The sequence below is a fragment of the Chelonia mydas genome, chromosome 8 (assembly GCF_015237465.2).
Source record: "Chelonia mydas isolate rCheMyd1 chromosome 8, rCheMyd1.pri.v2, whole genome shotgun sequence".
NCBI classification, from domain to species: domain Eukaryota; kingdom Metazoa; phylum Chordata; order Testudines; family Cheloniidae; genus Chelonia; species Chelonia mydas.
The window spans coordinates 43,869,472-43,894,997 of record NC_057854.1 but is presented as its reverse complement, the minus strand read 5'-3'; the positions used below and the strand labels follow the sequence as shown (position 1 = coordinate 43,894,997).

Genomic DNA, 25,526 nt, shown 5'->3' with positions numbered 1-25,526 from the left:
TTGCCTTCAAACTTGCCAGCATTTCTCAGATCCATTGCTTCAAAATTATTCGCTGAATAACATCTGCAAATAATTCTTTGCCTGCCTTTAATGAGTGAGACATTAACTGCTTGCAGCCCTGGCTGGATTCATCAGGAGAGCTGGGTTCTGTTCCCAGCTGTGCCCCTACCTGCTGGGTGACGGCGCAAGGTCACATCCCCTCTGTGTGCCTCAGTTTCCTCTCACACTCTTTGTCTGTTTCGAGTGCAGACTTTCTCCTTTGTGACTGTGCAGCACCCAATGCGATGGAGCCTTGAGATGCACTCTGCTAATACAGGTAATACTAACAGTCAGCCACCATCTGACAGAGGAGAAATGGAGGAGCCAGAGAGGCACTTTCTACCCCAGCGAGAGAGACTTCCTCAAACAATCAGGAATCAGAAAAGGCATCTGATCAAAAAGGACAAGGAAAACCTGTGCCCGGGAGAAAGGAAAGAGAGGTCGTCCTGCTACGTAGCAACCTCCCACTTGGTCAGAAATGGACACCCCCTCAAAGAGCAGGCTCGGTGAGTTGCTAATGGTAAGCAGATCTTACCTGGGTCGGTCTCTTTCTTACATGGCCACAGGTGCAGCAGGTCCCATAGCTCCCGGGCTTCAGCCCAGCTTCCCCCAAGGCTCCACACGCACCATTCCAGAGCCTAGTCCTTTTCCATTGCCAGCAGATTGGATTCAGGCCAAATACACACATGGCATATTCTCTTTCAAAACCACATGAGCCCCGCTGGGCACAAAAGACAGACTCAGCCGTTCGATGCTTTGGTGTCAAATCATCTGTAGGATTGATGGGGAGGCTCAGACACTTCTGAAGGGTGGTTACTTTTAGAGTTAAACAGTCTCCTGCAGAGCATGCAGCTCTCCAGGTCCCATCCAGCCGCATCCACAGGAAGCTTGGGAGAGAGGTAGTGGTAAGGTTGATCCCTGCCTGTTGGCAGCTCCTGAGTCTGGCCCTTTAAGGCATATGCTCAGGCAGTCCGATTTTGTCAGAAGAAATCGATTTGTACCATGTCCCCTTTGCCAAGTGGCCACAATTTGGGGGCTTGGTGGGTCAGCTTCCTGTCTGAAGCAGGGATCAGTGAAACAGGCTAGTGTTTTCTTAGAGTGATTTGTGTATTTACAGAGCATGTGTCAGGGTTGCAAGGCTGGCTGCAGCTGCACCTCTGTCCCTCCCTGGTCTCTCTGCGTGTACCCCTTAGGTACCAGGCCTTGTGCCTTTACCTCTCCTGGGGTGGAATTTTGCAGTTCTCCCATGCTTAGACCAGGACCTGGGCTACAGCCCCCTGTGTACCAACTGTGTTCACCCCATAGGTCCAAGTGGGTGTGGCACCTGCAGTTCTTCCCATAGGGAGTCTGTGCCCAAAGGGGAACAGAGCGACCAAACAACCTGCATGAAACCAAAAGTCATGATCATGTAACAGTAAAGCAAAGCATTCAGAGAGAGGAATTTAAACCAAGTCTGCCCACATCTCTCTCTCCTCACAGCTTGCCGTCCCATGAGGGCAGTCTAGGCTGGCCTCTCTTCTTCAGCACTCCAGCGGATGTCTGGATTCCCCCAAACAACAATACCTGAACAGCCCCCACTCTGGACAGAGAGTCCCTTTGTAAACAGCTGGAGTCCTTCTGGCTCTGAGACCTATTCCTGGCCTGCCATTGTCTCTGAACAGCCCACAAGTGTTTGCGCCAATGTGGATTATCGTGAGCCGTTCTGAGTCCTTCCTGCGTGTTTTCCTTACGGCCCCCCTGTTAAACTAAACTAATATAGCCATGCACTAAACATCAGCTAGACCACATCAGGGGACAGCCCCAGCTCACACGGGGGTCTCCACCCTCACTGCTACACCACTCCCTTTGTAGGAGGCACAACCCGCTCTGGCCCACAGCTAGTGCCCTGAGAGATGGGACTGTGAATGGAAGGCTCCTCTGCCTACTGCCCAGCTCATCCCAGTCAGGACAAGAGAGCAGAGGAGTGGGTCTGCGCTTGAACCAGGAGGGGAAAATGTGGAGCTGACAGGGTAGTTTGCTCTCGTAGTCAAAGCTGAGGAGGAGGCAGAAAGGAAAATAATAATCATCCCTAGCCCTTATATAGCACTTTCCATCAGCAGAGCTCAATGGAGTCAATGTCATTATCCCCATTTAACAGTGCAGGAAACTGAGGCACAGAGCAATGAAGTGACTTGCCCAAGGTCACCCAGCAGGCCAGTGGCAGATCCAGGAACAAAACCAGCATTGATTGTAACGGGTACCTCAGTGACCATGGGACCAGCCCAGAATCCCCTCCTCTGGGGACTCTGTTACCAGACAGGACATGATCAGTCTGCAGGTTCTTGAGAAGTCCCCTAGAAATGGAGATTTGAGGGATGAAAAGCTGGCTCCAGTGATGTCAATGGCAAAGCTCCCACTGACTTCGGTGGAGCTAGGATGTTACCTGCGGCCCCAATCCCACCCTGAGAACTGGGCTGCAGAGCCTTCTGTATCCTATCCTTACCCTCCAGCATATCTACCTCTCCTCCCAGTTTAGTGTCATCTGCAAACTTGCTGAGGGTACAATCCGCACCATCCTGCAGATCATTTATGAAGATATTGAACAAAACCGGCCCGAGGACCGACCCTTGGGGCACTCCACTTGATACCAGCTGCCAACTAGACATGGAGCCATTGATCACTACCCGTTGAGCCCGACAATCTAGCCAACTTTCTATCCACCTTATAATCCATTCATCCAGCCCATACTTCTTTAACTTGCTGGCAAGAATACTGTGGGAGACCGTGTCAAAAGCTTTGCTAAAGTCAAGGAACAACAGGTCCACTGCTTTCCCCTCATCCATGGAGCCAGTTATCTCATCATAGAAGGCAATTAGATTAGTCAGGCATGACTTGCCCTTGGTGAATCCATGCTGACTGTTCCTGATCACTTTCCTCTCCTCTAAGTGCTTCAGAATTGATTCCTTGAGGACCTGCTCCATGATTTTTCCAGGGACTGAGGTGAGGCTGACTGGCCTGTAGTTCCCAGGATCCTCCTTCTTCCCTTTTTTAAAGATGGGCACTACATTAGCCTTTTTCCAGTCGTCTGGGACTTCCCCTGATCGCCATGAGTTTTCAAAGATAATGGCCAATGGCTCTGCAGTCACATCCGCCAACTCCTTTAGCACTCTCGGATGCATCGCATCCGGCCCCATGGACTTGTGCTCATCCAGCTTTTCTAAATAGTCCCGAACCACTTCTTTCTCCACAGAGGGCTGGTCACCTCCTCCCCATGCTGTGCTGCCCATTGCAGTAGTCTGGGAGCTGACCTTGTTCGTGAAGACAGAGGCAAAAAAAGCATTGAGTACATTAGCTTTTTCCACATCCTCTGTCACTAAGTTGCCTCCCTCATTCAGGAAGGGGCCCACACTTTCCTTGACTTTCTTCGTGTTGCCAAAATACCTGAAGAAACCCTTCTTGTTACTCTTAACATCTCTTGCTAGCTGCAACTCCAAGTGTGATTTGGCCTTCTTGATTTCACTCCTGCATGCCCGAGCAATATTTTTATACTCTTCCCTGGTCATTTGTCCAATCTTCCACTTCTTGTAAGCTTCTTTTTTGTGTTTAAGATCAGCAAGGATTTCACTGTTAAGCCAAGCTGGTCGCCTGCCATATTTACTATTCTTTCTACACATCGGGATGGTTTGTCCCTGTAACCTCAATAAGGATTCTTTAAAATACAGCCAGCTATCCTGGATTCCTTTCCCCCTCATGTTATTCTCCCAGGGGATCCTGCCCATCAGTTCCCTGAGGGAGTCAAAGTCTGCTTTTCTGAAGTCCAGGGTCCGTATTCATGCTGCTGTCCTTTCTTCCCTGTGTCAGGATCCTGAACTCGACCATCTCATGGTCACTGCCTCCCAGGTTCCCATCCACTTTAGCTTCCCCTATTAATTCTTCCTGGTTTGTGAGCAGCAGGTCAAGAAGAGCTCTGCCCCTAGTTGGTTCCTCCAGCACTTGCACCAGGAAATTGTCCCCTACACTTTCCAAAAACTTCCTGGATTGTCTGTGCACCGCTGTATTGCTCTCCCAGCAGATATCAGGGTAATTGAAGTCTCCCATGAGAACCAGGGCCTGCGATCTAGTAACTTCCGTGAGTTGCTGGAAGAAAGCCTCGTCCGCCTCGTCCACCTCATCCCCCTGGTCCGGTGGTCTATAGCAGACTCCCACCACGACATCACCCTTGTTGCTCACACTTCTAAACTTAATCCAGAGACTCTCAGGTTTTTCTGCAGTTTCATACTTGAGCTCTGAGCAGAATCATCCAACAACTGGTTGATGCAGAGAAAAAATGATACAATTCTTGGACAAATCCAAAAAAATAAACTGCTTCAACACAACAATCCATGGCAGACTGGCCAACAAGGTTGAGTGAGTATACAGCACATGGTATGTAATCAATCAAAGCATTGCGCTCTTTTATCTTTGCCTGCATCCCTGAATATTTGCCACTCATATTACTTGCATTGTCATGGCTTTGGTGAGGAAACCGAGTAGGTATGAGTCAAGTTTCTCCCCTGTGTGGCTGGTGATGTTTATGAAGGTCTTGAAACGTTCAGCTGGTCCAATGGGTAGCATATAATGCACGATGACAGTCAGCTGATCTACATGTGACACACCCAGTGTCGAATCGACAGACACTGAAAAATATCCCACATCTTTGATCTCATCTAAAATGGCTGATAGCATCATCTTTGCCAGCAGTGCAATGAATTCATCACAAATAATCTTTGATAAAAATGATGTATGGCCTTTTCCATGATTTGCGTGTTCATCTATGTGCTGAGTTAAGAAAGGGTCAAACTCAGCGATTAGCTCTAAAACACCAAGGTAATTGCTATTGTGTTTCGATCCAACAGTCTCATCTGCGCCACAGAATGGCAGATCATGCTCAGCAAGAAAAGCTATGGTTTCAACTACGTGTCTGAGAACATTCTTCCAATAAGCACAAGCTTCCAGAAACTGGTTTTCCATTTGGGTATCAATTCTGCCACTTTCTTTCAGGCATGGTAGCTGCTAACTGACCATGTATGCTGCTTACTCCTTGCATGATTGGTAATGTATGCAGTATTCTTCCAACGACTGAAGCCTTCGCAGACCATTCCCCACTTTTTATTGCTGCCTGTTTTCTGATACCAAAAACAGTACACCGTCTTCTTAGAAGGCGAATAGATGAGCCATTCTCACTTGTCAATCTGTTTGTTAGGCTTCAGATATTCAAATACTGATTTGGTCAGATAAGGATTCTGGTTGGTTTACTCTCACTTTGTCAATGAAAAGTAAGCATCTAGATTCTGGCATTTCTGTGGACCCTTCTCAGTCCAATATGCAATGAGATCTTGAGAAGTCATGTCCCACTCGCCTGGATCGTTGGAGAAGTCTTCCGAGGAGTGGGGTGAGACTGCAGCTACAGGCTGCTCCTTTTCAACAGGCGCAGGCGTGGTGGGTTCACTTGGTATTCACCTGGACTTCCTCATCACCAGACTTAGTAGGAGGAAAAATCGTTAGGCAAGGAGGAGTACCTTTCAGCACTACATCTTGTCTTTGCCATCTTTCTTTGGCCTCCTTCAGTTTCTGCCATCCTCCTTTCTTCAACATTGTTTCTAATGTCCACTGTAGGCCTACTGTGTACAAAGTTCAATATTGCTTGGGCCCACAAACAGTTACTTGGCCCACAAAGACAAAATCACAACCACCAGAAATTGAATTCATAATCTTGATGGATTAATTTTGTACAAAGCAATATCTAAGGAGACAAAAAATTTCCGATGACCACGCTACTGTCGCTCAGGTGTTACTTCAATATGTAATGGAGGGCCTACAGTAGGGCCTAAAAATAGGAGAGCATAAGGCTATAGCCTTATTAGCCTATGGGTTAATCCAGCCATGCTAAGGACCCTAGCCATGGAACAGGACCCCCTGGAGTGAGGCACGGCACATACACAGAGCAAAAAGAAAGTCCTGCTTTTGGCCCATTGCCGCCAGCGTGCACCCCTAGGAACTGGACATCAGTATGAGCACTCGTTATTTGAGAAGGGGGAAGCACCCTCTTCCTCTGTCTTCATACAAGGCACTGAACGATACTGTGCCTAGTATGGGCTAGATGCTTTCCATGCACTTACAGACAGCCCCTGCTCTGAGGATCTCACAATCTAAAGGCAGAGGTCAGAGAAGGGGGATCAACAGCAGGCAACTTATATATAAACCAATGAGATTCACCATGGGCAGCATGGCAGTGGTGCATTGTGGTGTGTAGGAATAGGGTAGTTTCCCTTTAAATCATTTGTGAATCTGCTAGTGGTGCTCACTGCTAGGGGCACCAGTGCGGATATTTCTTGTGTGTATGAAATTCCAGTTCTCCCCTCTCCAGGAGGACCCTGTTCCGTCCTTGCTCATCCTGCCCCCTGCAGGAACCTCAGCTTTCCCCCAGCAAGGGAGTCTCCCCGCTCTCTCACCCACACAGCGCATGAACCAGGGCCGCCAGGAGTTGGGTTGTCGGCAGACTGCCTTGCATGCCACTGTACGGGAACAGACTTCCCATGCACCAGTCACAACCACCATTTGCCCTTCCCCCTCGGTGTGTTTGTGTGGATTTAGTAAGCCTGGTTCTCTGGGACCAAGCTGTGCCTGGGCGGGGAGTGTTGTCTTTTCCTATTGCTCTGTTGTGCAAGGAGCACAAGATGCAATGTGGCTCTGTAAGAGGGACTGAGCTGTGGACATGGGAAGGGCCTATGGATGAGCTCAGGGAGATCAGACTGCATCTGAGGGTTGCAGGGGAGAAGGGGATTGTGAAGGATCCACAGATGGGTGGACAAGGGCATTGGTAGGGACAAGGCAATGCAAAGCTTGATAAGGGAGAGTAAGTCGGGAGCAGCAGAGTTTTACTGAGTCTTGGAGGTGGTGACAGGAAGCGTAAATGTGATACGATACTGGATGGGAAGCCAGTGGGGAGATTCCCGAAGGGGAGTTACGTGATCACACAGATGGGCAGGGCCAATGCACTTGGCAGCAGTGGCTTGTGTGGATGACCGGCCGTGACCTTCCACAGCATGTCAGAGCTTGGTCCCATGAGCAGGCGCAAGGAACTGCAGGAGTGGAAGTTGGGAGCAGGTCTGCAGGGGGCCCAGCATTCTGCATCACTGGCGAGGGCAGAGGTATTTTAATGTGTATCTCTTGGAGGGGCTCAGCAGCCGAGTCACCACAAAGGCACGAAGCTCCCCCTGTGGGCTGGCATAATCCATAAAGACTGTTCCTCAATCAGTGACAGCATTAGCATGTTGCAGGATGTGCTGGAGCACAGAGAAAATAGGCCAACTGCAATGAAACAATTGTCTGCAACAAATGATTGGAGCAGCTCTAATCGCAGCTGTGCTGACATGGGTTGCAGCCAGGGGAATGGAATGTGGCATGTTTGTATCATGACATGTCTTGTGTGTTTTGGAAGAGCTGGGCCAAAAGTGGGCCAATGTGTGTGGCCCTAGGGTAAGTAGGCAGAAGTCACCCAGTGTCCCTGTGCCCTGTTTCTGGAGTTCTTCCTTCAGTTGTGGTTCATCTGTGACCTAACCCTGCCCTGGGGGAATCACTGGGCCTTTGGCTGCCTGTACACAAACCTGGTTGCACAAATATTCATGGAAAAATGAACAACAAACCATACAAACAGGGATCAAACCAGGAATCAGAGCTCCCCACGGTGTTTACAGAGAACTTCCCCTGTTCATTCAGCTCCAGTGCCCAACCCTCTTGTACCCCTCTTCCGTTACAGACAGAGACTGCAGGGGCTTCCACCTGGTGAGATCCTTGTTCACCTGAGTGTGCAAGTGATTTGGGTCTTCAGATAAAGCTTCCACCCAGCTCTAGTGATGAGGTCGGAAAGGGTGATGTCGAGATCACCAGTTCCTCTGGCAGGAGGAAATGAAGGAAATCTCTGCCCTTCTCATGCACGTGGTATGGCCTAGAAGGAAACACCCCCCTTCTCCCCCAAATAGGGATACAACAGCTGCTGCAGAGACCTGCTGGCTCCACACAACAGTGAAAAAATCCCTATCAAACCCAAATACTCTGCTGCCTGCACAGTTACCCCCGGCGGAAGAGAGAACGAACCCACATGTTAGTCATGTCACTTAATGCACGCTGGGACAGTGCTCAGATACGATGGTGGCGAGGGTGGTATAGGAACCTATAGCGAACAGAATGGAGTTTTCAGGAGCAGGACACTTCCTGTTGGGTTGCCAGAGCCTCTACGCTTTTGGTTCATCATAAAGGTTTATTTCTCTTTCATTCAAATGCATCACCTTGGATAACAAGTTCCTCTAAAGACTTGCCTCCCCTCAATAACATTTTCAAGAGTTGCTTTAGGAGCTTTAGGAGCCCAAGTCCCTTTTACCAAGAGTTATCTAGCCATCTAGGGGCCCAAATCTCAATGCAAGTCAATCTCGCTGCACCTCCCATGTGCCTACATCACTTGAGAATAAGACTTATGCTCCTAAGGCACTTAAGTGCTTTGGAAAATGGTGCCTTCTATATACACTGCTCTACCACTCGCTCCCAGACAACCAAATGCATGGGAGGAATCAGCACTGTATGAACAGCAGCTGGCTGAAGCTAATCCTAGTGAAGATGGAGGTGAAGTTGGTGGGGACAGTGAACATCTTCTAGAACTTCCAGCCACCAGGACAATGCCCTGTGTGAAGGGTGTCTGCCTTCAGATTATCAAATTGGTCTGCAACACTGGGGTACCCCTGGACTTTGCTGCCAGTCACACAGACAGCTACAGCATAGGAAAGGCTGGCCTGGCCAGGCAATATCATCTCTTCCTCTGGAACTTGGCCCTGGAGATTTACAGAGTTTTGAGCTCCTGGTTTAATGATCGCAGTGCAGCATCCCAAAGGATGAAACTGCTCCAAATGCAGCAGCCCACTTAGTTAGCACCCAGGGCTGCTGAAATTACATGACCCCAGTGCTTCATTCCCTGTGCAGGGTCCCGGTTGAATATTGAGTCCAGTTTGAGGCTGCTGCCCTGATGTTCAACGCCCTTCATGAAAATGGCCCAAGCTATGTAAGGGCCTAGGTCAGTCTCCATGACTGCTACATTTCACTGCCCATTGCCACCCACATGGGTGAGTCCAGAGAGTGTTGGAGATGGCGCTCTCATGGCAGCTGATCCATGAGTCTGGAACAGGGACTGAACTTGCCAGAAGCCTGTCTTCCCCAGAACATCTGGAAGGCACTCTGCTTCAACCTAGCGTTCCCACGGTACCTATATGCCAGAAGAGTGTGGTGGGTGCCCCGTGCAGCACTTCCACAGCCTGGGGAGCATCCCACTGTGTGCTAACCAAGAGAGTGGCTCTGTTGGTCCCATCTGCAAGCGTGCCCGGGGGAAGAGCAGACAGGGTTGTGGGCATAGTGGGGCAATGGGTTGCCTGACTGTGCATTCATATGATCTAGCAGCCCATGCCTCTGCCTTGGATGTGGATTTCCCATCCTCTTGTGCCTAAGGGGTGCATCCAGCATTCCCAGGGCGTGCGCATCATCCAACACCAGTACAGCCACTCAGCACAAGGGCCCTAGCAACACAGCACAAGGGCCCTAGTTGGGCACTGGAGCTGAATGAACAGGGGAAGTTCTCTGTAAACACCGTGGGGAGCTCTGACTCCTGGTTTGATCCCTGTTTGTATGGTTTGTTGTTCATTTTTCCATGAATATTTGTGCAACCAGGTTTGATTAGCACAAACGCTTGGAGAGAAACTTTGACTCATATGCCTGTGCATATTGGTACACACGGACATCTGTTTGTTAACCAGGTCTGTGACTAATGGCAGGCATTGCACCTTCCAGCATAACGGTACATGCATGGGAATGAAAAATTAATCCATCCGTCACTACACACCTTCTTCTCCTCCATGCAGAGGCACACGCTTGCCACTACCACATTGTCCATACACCACAAGCAGCACCCCACAGCTGACTCACTAAATGTCTAGCACATCCTTCCTCAAATACCCCCATAGTTTGCTCTGAGTAAAATCCTATGTTCATTTACCATGAGTTAGTGAAACACTCGATTTAGTCTGACAAGTGTCTGGTGTTTGCAAGTAAGGAAATTATTTTTTAACTCGTGGAGGTAAATCTTGGGTTAGCAATTAACAGATGCCAAGTTAATGTGTTACTTATACAGGACCAAGAGTACAGCTCCCTCCTATAACAGGGGGAACAAAGGATATGATTCTATGGTAGAAGGCAGAAATTGACTGCGTGGACTCTGGCAGCACTGCTGAGCCAGCAGCTACTCGGGAGAGCAGGTACGTGGTAGTGTCTGTGCTGGAGTGACTTACCTAGGTGCTGTTTCTGTAGCAGGTGCAGTGTAGTGTGGAGTAACACAGGAGTATCGAATTATGGGTTTGGCCGGGGAGTTTTAAGGAACAGCGCCAAGGGATTGTAGAATCCTAGCATCTGTGGGTCTTCAATGTCAGTTGGGATAGTAGGTGCTTTACAGCATGGCCAAGAGTTTTAGAAGTGACTATTCATTTTGGCAGCCTGACTAGAGACACCTTAAAGGGGCTGGATTTCAGAGGGTGGGTGCCCAGCACTCTCTCAACATCATATCCTGTTCAGGTGACTCCAGCTGGTCTTCCCAAATCACTAGTCTCTTCTGAAAATCTTGGCCCATGCTTCTTGCCTGTCAGTGGTGACATTAGCCCTTGTTTGCACACCAGCAGACAGCTTTGGGACCGGACCCTGCCATCCATCTTACTCAGGAAAAAGGAGCTTTCTAAACAAATCCTGCCTTGGACAGGAGGAGAGAGGCACTCCCTGAGCCACTGGTAAGGTGCCAATTAAACAAGGTGTCGTGATCATTGCATCCTACACAGTTATGGACTCCACTGCCTGTCTCCAGCCCACACGCAACATTGCCTGTGGAATCCTGCCCTTAGGCACAGAGAAGATGCATCTGCCAGGGTTTCTGCAGTCCTTCTTGGTGCTAGGTTGAAGCCAGTGGAAGATTTATGGCAAGGTATATCCAGGGGTGAAAGTAAGTCGAGTGACTTACTGGTACGCTGGGGCCAGCTCTGGCCCCTGGAAGGGGCGGGGCCGAGGGTGGAAGGGGCAGGGCTGAGGGGGTCAGAGCCAGCCCCAGTCCACCCTGTATGGTAAGTGCCCCCCCTCCTTCTCTTCCTCCTCCTCACCCTCCTCCCCCACTGGGACAGCAGCAGCAGCCTGGGGCTCCGGCAGCTATTTAAAGGGCCCGGGGCTCCCCTGCTTCTACTGCCCCGCTACTTTAATTAGCCGCCGGAACCCTGGGGAAGTGGCGGGGCTCCAGCGGGTATTTAAAGGACCAGGGCAGCAGAGGCAGCTGGATCCCCTCCCCTTTAAATAGCCCCTGGAGCCCCCGCTACGCCAGGGCTCTTGGGGCTATTTAAAGGGCCTGCGGCTCCCCTGCTTCTACCGCCCCGGTCCTTTAAATAGCCCTCGGAGCCCTGGAGCAGCAGCGGCGGGGCTCCGGCGACTATTTAAAGGGCCAGGGCGGTAGAAGCAGGGGAGCTCCGGGCCCTTTAAATAGCCGTCGGAGCCCTGCAGCCGCTACCCCAGGGCTCCAGCAGCGGGGCTCTGGAGGCAATTTAAAGGGCCTGAGGCTCCAGCCACTGCTGGGAGCCCCAGGCTCTTTAAATTGCCCCCTGGGGAAGCCGGGCTGCCCCAGTACGGTGCACTGGCTCTTGCCCGTACGCTGTACCGGGGCGTACTGGCTTACTTTCACCCCTGGGTATAGCCTGCCAAATGTGTCTATGTTGTCTCTGGCACTGGCACTCGTTCTGTTCAGAGTGAGCACTGATCAGCAGCCTTTTCCTGCACAATAATCTTCCTTAAGAATGACAGAAATAAGACCCAGCAAGTCAGCTTACCCAGACTCCCACGCTCTCCTCTCAGCAGGGCCGGGCTCTAGGATTTTTCCCTCCCCAAGCAAAAAAAAATTTGACCGCCGCCGCTTTTTTTCCGTGCCCTCCCACACCCCCGTCTCCGCCCCAACTCTGCCCCTTCCCCAAATCCCCAGCCTTGCCTCCTCCCCCGGGTGTGTCTCATTTCCCCCCTCCCATTGCTTCCTGTGGCTCCTCCCAGCAACCCCTAGCTCACCTCCGCTCCGCCTGCTCCCCTGAACACGCCACCGCTCCGCTTCTCCCCCCTCCCTCTCAAGCAGTGGTGGAGCGGCGGTGGTGGAGCGGAGGCGAGCTGGGGCGGCGGGGGCACATATCTAGGGGCGGCAGGGCCGGCACCAGAATGGCACCCCTAGAAATGTGCCGCCCCAAGCACCTGCTTGTTTTGCTGGTGCCCAGAGCCGGCCCTGCTTCTCAGTCCAGACCAGAGTCAGATTTTTTTCCTATGGTACTTTTTTTTATTGCATTCTCCAGTCCAGTTTTAAATGGGACTTCTATCGTTTCCCCTGCTCTGTGGTTTTGTAGTTCTCACTGCCAGAAATATGTTCTTATATTTAACCTCATTTGTCTTTTCCTCAGGTTTTATGCCCATTTTACCCACTTGGATTCCACTAAATAAATCTTCTCCATCACAGCGTATGTCTCTACTGCAAACACGGGGTGTGACTGCAGCATGTGCAGACATATTCGAGCTAGCTTTAATCTAGCTAGCTCAGGTACTGGAGCAGTGAAACTGGGGCAAAGCCTGCCTGGAAGCCTGGGTAAAACCCTACCTGCAATCACACCCCGTGACCGCAATATAGATGTCACCTTTGTGCTTAATCTTGTATTATCATATTCCTCACACCGGCCTTACTTAACCCACATTTACCTATTTTAATCTTTCTTTAGCAAGATTCCAAAGAGGACTGGATATGTTGTATGCAGATTTGCATTAGTTAGGATTTAAAAGAGTTGCATAGAGAGAGACTCTATTCTCTGTTACACGGCTCTGTGTTAGCTTTCATTTGTTGCCATCTTGCATTGAAAACCATGGTCACCAACCTGTTGACATATTTTGCCAAGCGCAGTTCTAATAAACTGAGTGTCCGTGTCCACAAGCGGATGAAGTTTAGGTTACTTTGTTCTTAGACCTGTGCAATAGCACCGAAGGACCCCAGACGTGATCAGGACATAAAAGAAGAGACAGTCCCTGCTAGGAACAGTTTATAACCTACCATGATCATTCCAGATCAAAGAGCCTTAGGATTGCTTGCACAGGAAAACTGACCAGAATAGCTGTCCAGGAATAACTATCCCACTATTAGCTCTTCCGGAATGGCTCTCCATGGGGACACACTTATTCCGAGATACAACTGTCCACCCAGAGAGTTACTACGGAATAGCTATAGCCCTTTATATTCACTTCAACCTTCTTCCAGAATAGCTTCCCCATGGAGACAAGTGCTTACTGTGGTTTAGTATCTTTGGCTGATCCAAAGAACAAAGCCATTTCTGGGTGGGATGCCTTTGCTGGACTGCTTGGCTCATGCAGAAGTTGTAGGGATTCTTCCTGAGGTAAAGCTGTAAATCACGTGAAAAGAAGAGGTATGTTGTTTTCACTTCCCAGGATCCCTCCACAACTGTCAGCACCTCCTCCTGAGACAGATGGCCATGGCCAAAAAGAGGATTGCAGTCATCGGCAGTGGATCTAGTGGACTGTGCACCATTAAATGCTGTTTGGATGATGGGCTAGAGCCCATTTGCTTTGAGAGAAGTGAAGATATCGGGGGGCTCTGGAGGTTCAAGGTAGGTTTGAGTTCATCATGAGTTTTGGTGCTTTTCTTAATTATGGCTATTATTTATTATTTATATTGCAACAGCACCAATCAGCCACTGTCAAGCATCAGGACCCTCTTGTGCCAGGTGCCGTACAAACCCAGAACAAAGAGACTGAAATCTACGTATCAAATCGTATTATTATTTCGACTAGATGAAAGCCCATGCTGTCACACAGATGTAGTTTGTAACGTCCCTCTGTGTGTAAAAAAGCCAAAAATGGCTGAGAAATTTAAAAGCAAGATGGTAACAGACTGTCAGTCGCAGTGATGTCTGAACCTGGTGATAGTGTGAGCAAGAAGAACTCTCCGCCATGCTTGTAGCTGTTTCCATCACTTCACACTGACACAGCAGACATTCTAGGATTCAGAGTGACAATCCTGGAATCTTATCATATACAGAGTACCATGGGTGTGTGCAGGTATTAACAAGGTCTCCGCCCAGAGGAAGATGGCAAGGGTCTTTTCCACCTATCTGGAGGATGCAGTCACCTCACTCAGAGTGCAATTGTGGCTCTGGTTTAGGGCCTGATCCAAGGCACACTGAAGTCAGTGGAAAGACTCCCATTGATTTCAGTGGGCTTTCGATCAGGCCCTTGCTTCTGACAATCAGGTTGTTAGGAGGCTGGAGGGGAAAGGTCAGTGCAGAACGGCTTCAGCTCATAGCGAATCCTTTAGGTTGGAGAAGAACAAACCAGATTTATCCAGAAATAGAACAATGTTCCTTCCACAGGTGAGTGAAGGCTTCTCCCACAGCGCTGGTGCCGGAATCCGCAGGCTCCCTTCAGACAGATGGCCCCATCCTGCTTCCACTGAATTCAGTGGCAAAACACTGACTGATGTCCAAGGGGCACAAACAGGCAGGAGTCCACAGCAATGACAGGCTTCCTCTCCAGCTTCCTTTGCCCCAGTGAACTTCTGCTGCGTGGCTCACCCTCACCAGGCTGTTGTAGGGCTTCCCGTCTGTGCACGTCGATTGCAAATCTCTCTCCCTGCCACACCCTCGGTGTGGATCATTCACACCATCACACGGAGACAGGGACATGCTGGCAAATGCCACCAGAAGAAGCAGTCCAGAGGGTGTGGTGTCAACACAGGGCATGGAGGGTGTTTGTGTGTGTCCAATAGGTGAGAAGGGGCTCGTGGAGGCTGAGGCTGCGCATGTGATGAGGGTGGGGTAGAGGGAAAGACGTGTCATATGTGTCAGCAGGTGCTTTAAATCAAAGATGAAGAGAAATGTATAGGATGCTCAAGGTTTAGTTCTGCGGAGCAGGGAGGCTGCCACGGCAACAACTGTATTAGGGGAGATCACACCACCTATGTTTTCATGCTGCCTTCATTGCTACAGCTGTACTTTCCAGAGTCAATATTCAAAAGCAATGTCCATGTTCTCCCGCTCCTGCAGGAGAATCCCGAAGAGGGCAGGGCCAGCATCTACAAATCTGTCATCATCAACACCTCCAAGGAGATGATGTGCTACAGTGACTTCCCCATCCCGGCCGATTTCCCCAACTACATGCACAACTCCAAAATCATGAAGTATTTCCGCATGTACGCCGAGCACTTCGATCTTCTGAAATACATCCGCTTCAAGGTGAGGAGAGCTGGCCCAGAGAGCAGGGGTAGGACTCTCTCTCTCTCTGTATGTGTGTGTGTGTGTGTGTGTGTGTGCGCGCGAACGCACATGCATGCACAGGTGGTGAAAGACCTGGGTGAAAGAACCCCCCCCGCCGATGAGGAAACATCTCACACTCATGGAACAGGGAGATCCTTTTGTCTAGGGGCTGCCTGGCAGAAGTTACAGCCCAGGTCCCAGGAGCTGCCATAGCCCTACTCCCTAAGGAGCCAGTGAATCTGCAGACGCTGTGAGGCAAAACCCAGCAGAGCCCAACTGGCCTCCTGCTGCTGGTCCCAGCTGTGCACTGGCCTTGTGCTTCCTGGCTGGGTTGCTGACTCAAGCACGGGGAGGAGGTCAGTGTCAAGGATGAAATTTCCTGGTGCCAGCTAAGTGAGTGCCCTTTTCCTACCAGACCACTGTGGTCAGTGTGACAAAGCGCCCGGATTTCTCCTCCACGGGCCAGTGGGACGTTGTCACGGAGTCTGAGGGGAAGCAGGAGTTGGCTGTCTTCGATGGGGTCATGGTTTGCACCGGCCATCACACCAACGCCCATCTGCCACTGGACTCCTTCCCAGGTATGTCGCAGAGCGGGAAGGGAAAGGGCCTTAGCTGAGCAGTGACTTTCCAAAGGGATAAGTAGAGGGAAAGCAATGAGCACGTGCTCCCGGGCTGGTGCTGGGACACCCTGAAAGGTGCAATTCAGAGGACACAAAGCCCAAATCGTTGCGTAGCTTCCAACGCCACAGGCAGCACAGCAGACACAGCGAGCCACCCAGGAACCTGCCAGTGAGGGGAGAAGAGCAGATACAGCAGTCATGTAGCTCTATGGCAGTGGTTCTCAAACTTTTGTATTGGTGACCTCTCTGAGTGTGACCCCCCTTATGAATTAAAAACACATTTTTTTAATATTTAACACTATTGTAAATGCTGGAGGTGAAGGGGGGTTTGGGGTGGAGGCTGACAGCTCGCAACCCCCCACGTAATAACCTCACGACCCCAGTTTGAGAAGCCCTGCTCTATGGCTGTCTGGCTTCTCTTGATGGAAGAAAGCACTTTCTTCGCTGTTTCAGCTAGCACTGCAGTATCAGACTCTTCCCTTCCTGTTAGGGGTGCTGAGTCCTGGGAGTTTTATGAACCTCTCAAACTGCTTTTTGGGGTTGGCAAAACTGTTTCCTGATCACAAACTCATTTGAGCCTGTGCCCCTTCCCATCTGCCACTCCAGCTACTCAGAACCTCCGGTGTTCCAGCCACAAGCCAATCTGTGCTGTGTGAAATTTAATACTGCAAAGTGCAAGGTCATGCACTTGGGGACTAACAACAAGAATTTTTGCTATCAGTTGGAAGAAACAGGAGGAGAAGAAAGATCTAGTATTGATTGATCGTGGGATGACTGAGCTACCAATGTGATGTGGTTGTGAAAAAGGCTAATGCAGTCCTAGAATGTATGCAAGGCATTTCCAGTAGAGACAGGGGAGAGTTAGTACCATTCCATTATAAAAGGCACTGGTGAGACCTCATCTGGAATACTGTGTGCAGTTCTGGTCTCCAATCTTTAAGGAAGATGTATTCAAACTGGCACAGGTGCAGAGAAGGGCTACTAGGATGATCAGGGGAATCTTATGAGAGAAGACTCAAAAAGGTTGGCTTTTTTAGCTTAACCAAAAGAAGGCTGAGGGAACATATAATTGCTTTCTATAAATACATCAGAGGGATAAATACTAGGGCGGGAGGAGAGGAGTTATTTAAGTTAAGTGCCACAAGAACAAATGCATGTAAACTGGCCATCAGCAAGTTTAGGCTTGAAATTAGACAAAGGTTTGTAACCCTCAGAGGATTGAATTTCTGGAAGAGCCTACCAAGGGGAGCAGTGGGGGCAAAAAACCTAACTGACTTCAGGACGGAGCTTGATAAGTTTATGGAGGAGATGGTATGATGAGACTGCCTACAATGGCATATAGTTGATACACGACTGCTAGCAGCAAACATCTCCAGTGGCTGGTGATGGGACACTAGATGGGAGGAGTTACTGATAGAGAATTCTTTACCAGTTGTCTATCTGGTAGGTCTTGCCCGCATGCTCAGGGTTTAACTGATCACCATAGAGCTTTAAACTAGGAATCTAGGGGAGATGGTTGGAAGATGTCCAGGTAATCTCCACGCCAGATTTTAACATTGAGAGGGAAGAAAACGAAGTAAGAAAGGATACAGCCGTGGGTAGGAGAATGGACACAAGGAGGAAGGATAGTGTACATACCAGTCTAATAGGTGATACTGGCAGTAGAATGTCTGTGCCTAATTGGGTAAAGAATGTGAGCGATGCCAAACAGCAAAATTAAGATGTTTGTACACCAATGCGAGGAGCCTAGGTAACAAAATGGAGGAACTAGAGCTACTGGTGCAGGAAGTGAAACCAGATATTATAGGGATAACAGAAACATGGTGGAATAGTAGTCATGACTGGACTACAGGTATTGAAGGGTATGTGTTGTGTAGGAAAGACCAAAATAAAGGCAAAGGTGGTGGAGTAGCATTGTATATCAGTGATGAGGTAGACTGTAAAGAAATAAGAAGTGATGGAATGGATAAGACAGAGTCTGTCTGGGCAAAAATCTCATTGGGGAAGAAAGCTACTACAGTCTCCCCTGGGATAGTGCTTGGGGTGTGCTATAGACCGCCGTGATCTGATTTGGATATGGATAGAGACCTCTTTAATGTTTTTAATAAAGTAAATACTAATGGGAATTGTGTGATCGTGGGAGACTTTAGCTTCCCGGATATAGACTGGAGGACAAGTGCTAGTAATAATAACAGGGCTCAGATTTTCCTGGATTCGATAGCTGATGGCTGATAGCTGATGGATTCTTTGCTCCTTATCCCCACACCTCGCACTCCATTATTACTCTGAGGCAAGGCTCCAACCCACACACCAGCTCCTATACACTGGGTACCTGGCCAGAGTAGCGTAGAGAGCTCCGAAAGCCTCAGTTCCAGCTGGGGGACAGTTCCTCTGGTACAGACGCTGCAGAAGATGGCTATATGGCTGCCTGTACAATCCCCGGCTTGGGGGGCGTGCCAGGGGACAGGCTGACAGTGGCGTTAGCCTCAGGGTGGAAATCTAGCATGCAGCACTGTGGTTCATAGGGGAACGTGGGGAACTGCCATAACTTAGATAGACCAGGGGCATCTCCAGCCCCCCAGAGCAGCTCAGGGTCAGAAAGGTGCAAGAGTGATTTCAGTCCATCTTCGCTCAACCTTTCCCCTGGGGTGATGGGTCTGTGGTGCACCTCTTAGAGGTGCAGCCCAGAATGTCACTCTGGTCCCCACCCACACAGTCTCCCTTAAACAGAGGATATCCCCCTCACTGTTTGTGTTGAGCTCCAGAACCACAATGTTCAAGTGGGCAAAGACACAGGCCAAACACCCACACTGCCCAGAGCCTAAGCTGCTCCACTCTCTCCTGGCAGGGATTGAAAAGTTCAAAGGCCGCTACTCTCACAGCAGGGATTACAAGAACCCTCAGGCATTCTCGGGGAAGAGAGTCATAGTGATCGGCATTGGCAATTCAGGAGGGGACCTGGCCGTGGAGCTCAGCCATGAAGCTGATCAGGTTTGGTTCAAGAGGACGGCTCTCTCGTTCATGGCACTGTGCAGCACCCCCCACCTCACTGGGCTAAAGGCAGCAGCACTGACCAATACACCGCACCACCACACAAACCCCAGAAACACCTAAACTAAGGTCCTGACCCAACCTCTGCTGAAGTCAATGGAAAGACTCCCATTTGAAGCAGCCCCTAAGTGCAGAGCGGGGATATGAAAGTTTATTCGGTTCATCAGAGTTAGTATCAAAGCGTCATCATGGGCAATCTTCACCTACCGAGTGGATGTAATGGACATAGGGAATTGCCTACAGCTGTTAGTTGTTTGGCAGCTGCCATCTTGGCCTACAGCAGGGATGGAACTAGGCCCTTCCAGAGCTACACTCCACCAGGAGCTAGAGAGACCAGTGCTACAGCTAGGGACTGTAGCAGAGTCCTAGCCGCTGTAGATTGGGTACAGGGTGGGACACAACTCACACCGACCAGCAGGTTATCCACAATGCTGTGCCCTCAAAGTAGCATGTCCCACTTCCTCATTAGCCCATCTGTCCCTGCCTACCTGAACCTTGCATAGAGTCATTGGGAGGTGCCCGCAGTGACATCCCTACCAGCCGTGCAGGAGACCAGAGACGGCAGGAAATCAGACGTGGCCAGGGAAGAGCTGGGTGTTGTGTTGAAAGATGTCAGGAGCCTCCTTGGTTTGAAGACTAGAGCAGTCACTTCAATACAAGAGGGTTTGGGCACAAGCTGCAGGGGAAATAAATGCAGAGGAAGGAAACAGAACTATGGGCAGATGAAAGAAAAGGTGGCAAGGTTTAACAAGGAGAACAGGGTCACCAGTGCCCAGAGCCCTTTCATAGCAGGTCCAGCCACCTGCCCACTAGCAGCCCAGCGTTCCCCAGGGCACCCCAGAGCATCAGTGTGTCTAGTAGTGACAGGATGCACAGCAGAAGTGGAGGGTCAGGGAAGGTCCCTGTAATGAGACATGTCGCCCCCTATAGGAACGTTCAGTGATGTCTGGGTTAAGGATACTGATCTGGGAGCATGTGCCAGTCATTTCCAAAACTGTCCTAGGCCGAGGCCTGTCCTTTGTGTGATCCCACAGTGCCATTCGCTGGGGTTGCACACAGCCGTAGACAAAGGATGACAACTCCCTTCTCTGGGTGCGTGGCAGATGTCCAGCCAGAGCCTGACAGCAGGGCTCTCAGCAATGGGGCAGCACAGACAGTGGCACCACAGAGCCCACAGATAGCAGTGCGGTGTCTGCCCTAAGCACTGGCTGCACCCTGCTGGGCATAGAGCAGACAACTGCTATGTGCAGCCTGCTCTGTTACACAGCCAGGGACCGAGGTCACAGCTCAGTGAGGTTCCTAAGAGTCCCAGCCAGGCTTCTCTCTGAGATCCCCAAAACCTCCAATGAGACTACAGCTGGGAGTCGGAGGCAGGGGATGTCAGTGGAGATCATGCGTGGGGGGATGCCAGTGGGAACCAGGGCCGAGTGGGCAGGGATGAAGATTAAGACTGTCAGCTCTTTGGGGCAGGAACGTCCCTCACAATGTGGCTGTACAAGTGTCCAGCACACTGGAGTTGATCTCAACTGGGGCCTGTATTACTCACCCTATTGCAGATAATAACTCATGACCGTAACAATCCCTGACAATGCCATGAAGTGCCAAGTAGTGTGACCCAGTACAGTATGTGTCAATGTCCAAGAGAGCTCTCTTTCTCCACTGTCTAGGTCTTCCTCAGCACCAGGCGTGGGGCATGGGTGCTGAATCGTGTTGCGGAGCAAGGGTACCCTGTGGACATAGTCCTCTCCACCAGGTTTAAAGCCTTTTTCAAGCAGATGTTGCCTACATCCATGGTTAACCAATGGGCGGAGAACATCGTAAATGCAAGATTCAACCACGCACACTATGGTCTAAGGCCTCAGCACAGGTGCTTTCAAACACCTCAGCCTGCTGAGGCAGGATGACAAATCATTGGAGTTAGATATAAAAGACTGAGGTCCTGACTTTTCCCTTCCACCATCACTACACTTGGGGTAGGGGTGGGAGGGTAATTTTGTGTTTCCTGTGTTCTGGCACCAAGAAGGGCCCAACCCAGCTGTCAGGGTATGTTAGAGCATCCTCAGAGCTTACGCCCTCCTTCCTGTGACCATTGGGAAGAATGGCCGTAGGGCGGTGCCTCTTGCCTGGGGGTAATCTCAGGAGCCTGTTTCTGCTCCCTTTAAGGGTCCATTACGCTACTGGAGCCATAACGGACACCAAGCATCTTCAAATAGCCTTTTGCACTCATGCTGCTAGTAATACGGCTGTGCTGCCTGAGCCAAATTCTAACACTGAGACTAGTAACAAAGGAGAGGAGACCTGACCATCGCACTGATCCTCCCCCACTTTCAGAGGTACGCCATTTGCCCAGACAGATCTTGACACACCTTCTCTTTGCCATGCAGGATTATGAGCCAACACCCAACTATCAACGATGACCTGCCGAACCGCATCATCTCTGGCAAAGTGCTTGTGAAACCGAACATCAGGGAGTTCACTGAAACTGGCGTCATCTTCGAAGACGGCACCAGAGAGGAGGACATTGATGCAGTTTTCTTCGCTACGGGATACAGCTTCTCTTTCCCCTTTCTCCAGGACTGTGTCAAAGTGGTCAAAAACCAGGTCTCCCTGTATAAATTCATCTTCCCTCCTCACCTGGAGAAGCCAACTCTGGCTTTCATTGGTCTCATCCAGCCACTGGGGGCCATCATGCCCCTTGCAGAACTCCAGAGTCGCTTGGCCACACAGGTGTTCAAGGGTACGTGAACCAAAATGCAGGAAATAGCCCGGGGTCTCTGGACTATAGAGCTCTCCGAAACCCTAAGTCTGTGTTAGTAAAGAGATTGCTGGATTGGCATGGTACTAGCTGAATTCAGCAGAGCTGTGCAGTCCCTGGGCTGGCGGGTGGCAGCAGTACCCGTATGAGTGCCATGATAATGAGCCAGCCCATGTCCCTCTCCACGATAGTGCTGTTTCAATCCCAAGTATTTGAGGTGGTTGGGCCTTCACTCCTCACATTTTGGAAGCATGGAAGTGTTGTGATCCCAGGAAATGGGGGAGAGGAGTCACAGGAAGTACTGAAGCTGTGGGGAAGGAATCTCAACTCTAGATCCAGGCAGGTCCCTGACAAAGACAGACAGGCCCGTCGATAACAATTCCAGGCCCCAGAGCAGAACAGTCAATGGGCTCCCAGGGCCGGTGTGGTGTCGCCACATGGGTGCGGAGCTGGATCACGTGCGGCAGCTGGTGCACGCACGCACAAGCCGCGCCCGTGCGGACATGGTCCGCCTGATATTTGGACCGTGCTGCACCTCTGCTGGCTGGCGCCCAGTGAGCTGCTGCCAGCTGTGCTGCTGTGCCCAGTGAGCTTCTGCCGGCTGCGCTGCTGGGCGTGCTACCACGGCAGTGGCCGGGGGCCCCAGGCCCTTCTAAATCACCTGAGCCCCTGGGCAGTTGCCCCCTTTGGCCCCTCCCCTGTCAGCAGGCCTGAAGGTAGACTTTCTTACCACCACGTCTCTCACAGAATCTGGCTGCCCACTGTGCTCCAGGAGCTCCAAGCTCTGGACTTTGGGGACACAAAGTCATCACGGCCTTCCCAGCCCAGGGTGCAGTGCTTCCTTAGGAAACAACGACTTCCCCCATCCCTCACACACAGAGCTCTCTCTGGAAATGGCTGATCCCCCTCCTGAAGGAGCCAGACATGTCTCTGCTCATACTCTGGCTTTTCCGTTCTAGGGCAGATCACGTTGCCCACAGCAAGCGACATGGTGGCCGATATTACGCAGAAGAAAGACGAAATGGAAAAACGGTAGGAACCTTTATGTGAAGTAATAATTACTGGGCATGCTTGGAAGGAGTCTTTCCCTGAGAATGTCTTAAGTTTCTATCATTCTCTAACATACCTCCAATGTGTCATCAATTTGTTGTAAAGAGTAAGGTATTTCCAGCTTTAGCTCTCTTCGTTAAAATTTATCTGTAAACAATTATTTGATCTGGAATTCTTCTCCCATCTCTATCTTCCTTCCACACATAAATGTGACATAAAAGAACAAGATTAAATATTATAATTATAGCTGTAGAAAACTAAGCAGTATGATCCTCATCCCTATCCCCCAGATCGTGGCTGAATCCAGCAGCGAATAGGGGAGAAAATCTCGTTTCAGCCAATAGAAGGAGACAAGGACTCACCCTCTCTGCAGACATCCCCCACCTGGAGAAGTTCTTCCTAAGACTGTCAGATCTTCTGGCATTCGAGCCCCACGTTAGGCACCACTTTTAAAATCAACCTATATAAAACTGACGGTGGAGTTGGAAGACGGGGCTCTCAGTGCTAAAAGCACATATCTTACCAATTGAGCAAACTCCATTAAGCAGCCACGTAAATCTCTTCTGGAGACCTGCCATTAGAAGGGGGCAAAGACACTTATACCCACCTGGCATGGGTTACGACTTCACATGGAATCGTGACCCAGCTTTTCCTTTAATTCCAGTTATAGTGGGAATTAATGCCAGAAGCAGAAATTCTCCAAATTTGGTGCCCCTCAGGAATGTCATTTCCTGGTCAGTGCAGTCTCCATTTGATCACACTACAAGGGCACCCACACATCTCTCTCTTATTTCAGGTATGTAAAAAGCCCGCGCCACACTATCCAAGTGGATTATGTCGAATACATGGATGAACTTGCCTGCCTGGCAGGAGTCAAGCCCAACCTGCTGTCTCTCTTCCTCACGGATCCAAAGCTTGCCATGGAGGTTTTCTTTGGCCCCTGCACGCCATACCAGTACCGCCTGAGAGGGCCAGGGAAATGGGATGGAGCCAAGAAAGCCATCCTGACCCAGAGAGAACGGATCATTAAACCTCTGAAAACCAGGGCAGTAGGAGATTATCCCCACCACACCTCAATGCCCTATTTGTTTAAGATAGTTGGTGCCATTGCTCTCTTTGCTATAATTATTGCTTATTTTTAAATTCTTATTCTCTACATGGTTACACAGGAAAAGGGGATTATGTAAAATGTGATTATCTGGTTTCTGTTGGTTTCTAATTTGCTCCCTGCAACTTTATCACACACCCAGTGTAACCGTCCACTTCCACTCATGTGTTGAGAATTTCCTCCTCTCAACTATTGTTGCTGATTATTTTGTCTGCTGTCACTGTCTGCTGTTGTGTTAGAGATCTTTGGTTCCATTAAATATTCCTTAGGCTGCTAGCTGGTATGATTATAAAGACCACAGACAGGCACAGATGTCAATAGCTCAGGAAGTTTAAGTGGGGCCATTGTGACATGAGACATAATCAGTCACCACCCTTCCTCTATAGGTAATCTGTATGCAGCAATTCCATTGTATTGTAATGTCTCAGCGGCAGGAAGGAGACTGCACAAATATGTCAAGAGTTCTCCGTGGTAGGCTACTGGGCCAAACTCTCACTGCTCTTTTACTGATTGCTTGGCCTCTTGCTAGTTTGGGCACCAGTGCCTGAAATGGCACTTCTGCCTTGGATCTACTGCACATTGAGGTGGTGCTGCTGGGGTACCTGAGGCAGGAGCACAGGGTAAGCCCTTAAACTGCAGAGACATTGGGATTGAGGGACTTAATGAGTGGGTGAAAATGTAATGGAGTGTGGGGTTGAATCCAGAACAGTGAGGGGTTGTGCCACCACTTGCCCTGTAACCCTGGGTCACAATGCTTTGTTGTTGTAGCTCACAGCCTGGGATGCTCACAGCCACCCGACAAGCATGCAGGTCTCACCCTGTCTGTCTTGTGCTAGACAGCCCTGGTTCAGCAGCTCTGACCCCAGAAGCCTGTCTACAGTTCCTCTCCGGCTTCCACCAGCCTTTGTTACAACCAGCAAGGTGGCCCCAACACACTCCCAGTCCTGAATTTCCCTAGCCCAGGTCCTCTGTAATCTCCAGCCTTCTCCTGGACAGTTCAGAGAAATTAGAAGGGCCATTTCTTCCTCCAGAGAAACAATTAACAGCCTCATTAACTGGAGCTGATAATCACTTTAATTCAAATGCAGCACTGTAGGTTTCAATTAATACTAAGACCAGTTCACTAACAAAGGAAGATAGGAATTGAACTGAGTTCAAGTATGAGATAAAGTTAGAAATGATTACAAGCAAATAAAAGTGAAAACATCTCTAAAACTTAATCTAGCAAGGTACAATCTTTGCCTAAGCAGGTTTCTCACCTATATTCAATTTCTGAGACTGCAGTCCCCCATTGGATGAAGGCCCCATCTTTCTCAGCTTGTAAGAGCTCTGTTCTGTTGTGTCTGTCAAATGATGGCTGCCAAAGATGGCTTCTGTCTTTGCTTGAATCTTCCCAAATTCAATGACTTTGTTTCAAGAAGCATGATGACCTCATGCTATTCTTCCCTTTTCTGTGGGCTTCTGTCATAAATATAAAGGGAAGGGTAAACACCTTTAAATCCCTCCTGGCCAGCGGAAAAACCCTTTCA

At 49.9% G+C, this 25,526-nt stretch overlaps 1 protein-coding gene across 3 annotated transcripts; it reads left to right on the top strand.

The window, feature by feature from the left end:
- Nucleotides 1-414: 414 nt before the first annotated feature.
- Nucleotides 415-25,499, top strand: LOC102938406 (flavin-containing monooxygenase 5). Of its 3 annotated transcripts, XM_037907791.2 has the most exons (10): nt 10,251-10,352; nt 10,767-10,874; nt 13,591-13,769; nt 15,204-15,392; nt 15,829-15,991; nt 18,882-19,024; nt 20,752-20,951; nt 21,469-21,821; nt 22,799-22,871; nt 23,686-25,499. In XM_037907791.2, exons 3-10 carry the CDS (start codon nt 13,629-13,631, stop codon nt 24,029-24,031), a joined length of 1,608 nt encoding a protein of 535 aa, XP_037763719.1. In that variant the 5' UTR covers nt 10,251-10,352; nt 10,767-10,874; nt 13,591-13,628; the 3' UTR covers nt 24,032-25,499. The 3 variants fall into 3 exon arrangements, with proteins under 3 accessions (XP_043376673.1, XP_007061263.1, XP_037763719.1); XM_043520738.1 differs by lacking the exons at nt 10,251-10,352; nt 10,767-10,874 and adding an exon at nt 415-545; XM_007061201.3 differs by lacking the exon at nt 10,767-10,874 and having other exon boundaries at nt 10,200-10,352.
- The last annotated feature ends 27 nt before the right edge of the window (nt 25,500-25,526 follow it).